This window comes from Penaeus vannamei, chromosome 5, assembly GCF_042767895.1.
Source record: "Penaeus vannamei isolate JL-2024 chromosome 5, ASM4276789v1, whole genome shotgun sequence".
Classification (NCBI taxonomy): domain Eukaryota; kingdom Metazoa; phylum Arthropoda; class Malacostraca; order Decapoda; family Penaeidae; genus Penaeus; species Penaeus vannamei.
This window is the reverse complement of record NC_091553.1, coordinates 34551594-34556210: the sequence shown is the minus strand read 5'-3', so window position 1 is coordinate 34556210 and position 4617 is coordinate 34551594. Positions and strand designations below refer to the sequence as shown.

The 4617-nt window shown below is 38.1% G+C and overlaps 1 protein-coding gene across 2 annotated transcripts in view; it reads right to left on the bottom strand.

Annotated features, from left to right (window-relative positions):
* Positions 1–3443: 3443 nt before the first annotated feature.
* The window catches only part of LOC138861708 (sarcoplasmic reticulum histidine-rich calcium-binding protein-like), a 6132-nt gene continuing 4958 nt past the window's right edge, over positions 3444–4617 (bottom strand). For both annotated transcript variants that reach the window (XM_070121517.1, XM_070121518.1), the window contains one exon: positions 3444–4617. This exon is cut by the window's right edge and continues 1019 nt beyond it. In XM_070121517.1, the coding sequence (XP_069977618.1) occupies positions 3578–4617 (1040 nt within the window). In that variant the 3' untranslated portion in view covers positions 3444–3577.

Genomic DNA, 4617 nt, shown 5'->3' with positions numbered 1-4617 from the left:
AAAGGCCGATAGAAACATTTATGTAATTAAGTGTTGGTGTGTGTGATAATAATAATTATGAATTAGGATTTGGTGTGAAAGATACTTGTGACTTCAAATGAAGGCTGTCTGTTTATTGTGCTTCTAAACTACCCCCTGAGTACGAGGAATGGCCGGGGTCACCATCCACTGGCGGCGCGGGAACTGAACGCAGGTCAGCAAGATTGCTAGAGAACTAGAGGGCGCTGCCAGTGCACCCCATTGTGTGCCTGTGTGTGTGTGTGTGTGTGGAAAGTACACATACATATTTTAGCTGAATGTAAACATGCAAATAAAACCCATCAATATTTCCCAAACAAATTGCTCTTTCAATCAAAAACGTAGTAGGAATTATTCGGAAAACAAACATGAGAATAAAAACACATTCCCGTGATCTATTGTCCAGATGCAGCGGGTATTTCATCTGGTCAAATAAGAGGTTTTGTGAGAGTTAGTCATGCGTTCTGCTTAAAAATGATTAAGAACAATGGCGATCAGTAAGTAAGTGAATGAACCATAAAGTGCATCCAAAGTTATCGGTTCTGTGGTAGATGCAAAGAGTGCCTAGACTTACTAACAATGATGATAGAAATTATAATAATAACTGATTAAAATGGCAACTGGTTTGCAATAATGTTTTTGGAATTGTGATATCGATGATGACAGCAATGTCAATAATAAAGAATGTTACTGGAAGTAACACTGACATCAGAAAAATAAATAGTAATAATGTTAATGATTATGATAATAATGAAAATAATGATACTTATGAAAATGATAATGATAATTATAATGACAGTAATAATGGTAGTAATAATAACAACAGTGATGATAATGATAATAATAACATTCACTATAATAACCCAATTCGCCAATTCGACTTAATACCATCGACTTCAAAAGAATTTCCTTTCTGTCCGGCTTACTCCTCTGAGCGAAGGCTTAATCGACGACCCTCGACGAAGGAAAGAAAAGGCATTTAAGGAGAAGAGAGAAGCCCAGGTATGTTGCAGGTCTTTCTGACAATGAACAGGTTATAAGCTGGGAAAGAAGACGGAGAGAGACAAAAGAGTTGTATAGAGCTCGCGTTTCTGAGTCGAAAACCTTAGAGAAATGAAAATTTGCAATTGATCTGGTAAATATTCCTTACTCTTTTCAAGACACTTGGCTGAATGCTTGTGATCTCTCGGGTGCAATAGCCGCTTTAGAAGAAACAACAAAATACAGAAAATATTGGAAAACAACACCGGTAACAAAAAAAGGAATGAAAGATACTGGTTGTGGTGTTTGTCGTTTATGAGAAGAATGGGGTTTCCTTGACGAGTTGGAAATACACTTATTGATTTATCAATTTTGTCGGTATCATGATTATTGTATTTTGTATTTCTTATCATTATCATTAATGCTGATGCATGTTGTTGATGATGATGTTAATTTTTCTATTATCATTATCTTTATTATTATTATCATTGTGATCATCATTGTTATTACTATTGTTATTAGCGTTACCATCATTATCATTATTACCACCATCATTATCATTGTCATCTTTCTTATCGCTAAATTTACTATCTTTGTTATTATCATTGATATTATTTTAGAACTTGTTGTTAATGTTGATATTATCATTAAAATTATTAGAATTGTTAGCATTATCATTATTACCATTGTCATTGTTATCATTATCATCATTATTGCTACCATTATATTTATTATGGGTATCATTATTGTTGTTATTAGTATGCTAATCATCATAACCATTATTATCATTACTCTTATCATTATCGTTATTATCACCATCACCATCATTATCATTTTTATTATTATTATTATTATCATTATTATCATTATTATTATTATTATTATTATTATCATTACCATTGTCATTGTTACTATTATTCCTATTATTGTCATTATCCGTCTTGTTGTTATTCTTATTATCAGTATCATTATTATTATCATTGTTATTGGTGTTGGTGTTGTATTGTTGTTCATTATCTGTTTTATAATCATAAAAATTGTTGTCATCAATGTCATTATTATCATAGACATTATTATCATTATTTTTATCACTGTAAGTGATAGCGGGCTCAGTGAATAAGGGGGATGGAAGAGAGAGGGAATAAAGGAGGTGGGGGGAGGTCAAGGAGGAAGAGGAGGGAAGTGGGAGGGGGAAGATGTAGGGATGAAAGAAGGGGAAGGGAGGAGTTAAGGAAAGGAAAAAGCAGGTGGCAGAGAAGAAGAGAAAGAGGAAAAGGGAGCGGGGAAGTGAAGAATGGAAAGAAAAGGGTCAAAAAGGGAGAGAGGAGCACCTTATTTCTTTTTTATCTCTTTCTCTTTCATGGAATATCCCTGGCCACACAAGTTACTCTTATTATTGTTTTCATCAATATGGAAATCGCTGTTGCTATTGCCATTGTCATTACCGCTGTTATTATAATTTTTATCAGCTTCATGATTATCATTATCAGTTACAGAACGTCATTCTGTTATAAATTGGTTTTCAGTCAGGTGCACATCTTTCTCTTTTGTCACTGAAGGATTCTTTAACGAATATAGTTATGTGCATGTTATGTGCCAGTGTGTGTGTGTGTGTGTGTGTGTGTGTGTGTGTGTGTGTGTGTGTGTGTGTGTGTGTGTGTCTGTGTGTGTGTGTGTGTGTGTGTGTGTGTGTGTGTGTGTTAACGTGTCATTCCTTGCCTTGCCCATTAATTTTACGAACATGTTTATGTGTGTGAATATAGCATTCATATATAATGTGGATGTACCTTTTCATGGTGTCTTTAGAGTGAAACATCAACATGAGTTTAACACCACAAACATTGCAACATTCCTGAGTCATCCCTGCACGACGCAGCACAATAATAAAAAAATAAAAATAAAAATAAAAATTATTTTTTAAAAGTGGAAATCACCTGTAATCGCTATCGTTATCAGACCTTATAATCTCGTTTAATTACGCTTGCAATTACTGCCTTCCAGATAAAGCCAATGAGCTTTTAATTCTCTTTCGATCAGACATTTTAGTGTAATGGCGATCGTCTTAAAAGCGCTGACTGAAATGGCTCGGTTGGGAAAATCGCAGTTCAATTACTTCTTCTTTTTTTTTTTTTTCTTTTTTTGCTTGAGTGCATTTTGCTTGTTTTGCTTGTTTCGCTGTTCTTGCCTTATAAGGTGTTGCGTTCTGTTTGCTTTGCGCGGATTTGGTCTTGTTTGATTTGTAAGACGTTGGGTTTTATCTTGATTTTTTTATTTATTTGTTTTGGCTTTATAAGATGTTGCGAGTTGCTTGTTTCGCCTGTTTATTTCATATAGGATGTTGCAGCTTGTTTGTTTTGCCAGTTCGCTTTGCTTGTTTTAAAGGGTATTATTATGCATTCACTTTGTTTTACCTTTGATTTTTTTTTCACACACTCAAAAAATCATACTATTTGATCTATTTATTCATTAGTGTACAGTGAACTTTTCAGGGGCACAGTCAACTATTTCCCCCTTCATGTAGACAAAGAAAAGACAAAATCACATCACATGCGCTCTCACATATCTCCCATTACAATTCTTAATCATGTTTTTGCTGGTCATGATGGTGGTGGTGGTCGTCGTGATGGTGGTGATGATCATGGTGGTCCTCATGGTGCTCTTCATGTTGATGGTCGTCATGGTGGTCGTCCTCATGGTGCACTTCATGTTGATGGTCGGCATGGTGGTCGTCCTCATGGTGCACTTCATGTTGATGGTCGGCATGGTGGTCGTCCTCATGGTGCTCTTCATGTTGATGGTCGGCATGGTGGTCGTCATCATGGTGCTCTTCATGTTGATGGTCGGCATGGTGGTCGTCCTCATGGTGCATTTCATGTTGATGGTCGGCATGGTGGTCGTCATCATGGTGCTCTTCATGTTGATGGTCGGCATGGTGGTCGTCCTCATGGTGCACTTCATGTTGATGGTCGGCATGGTGGTCGTCTTCATGGTGCATTTCATGTTGATGGTCGGCATGGTGGTCGTCCTCATGGTGCTCTTCATGTTGATGGTCGGCATGGTGGTCGTCATCATGGTGCTCTTCATGTTGATGGTCGTCATGGTGGTCGTCCTTATGGTGCTCTTCATGTTGATGGTCGTCATGGTGGTCGTCCTCATGGTGCACTTCATGTTGATGGTCGTCATGGTGGTCGTCCTTATGGTGCTCTTCATGTTGATGGTCGGCATGATGGTCGTCCTCATGGTGCTCTTCATGTTGATGGTCGGCATGGTGGTCGTCATCATGGTGCACTTCATGTTGATGGTCGGCATGGTGGTCGTCATCATGGTGCTCTTCATGTTGATGATCGGCATGGTGGTCGTCCTCATGGTGCACTTCATGTTGATGGTCCGCATGGTGGTCGTCCTCATGGTGCTCTTCATGTTGATGGTCGTCATGGTGGTCGTCATCATGGTGCACTTCATGTTGATGGTCGTCATGGTGGTCGTCATCATGGTGCACTTCATGTTGATGGTCGTCATGGTGGTCGTCCTTATGGTGCATTTCATGTTGATGTTCGGCATGGTGGTCGTCATCATGGTGCTCTTCATGTTGATGGTCGTCATGGTGGTCGTCCTCAT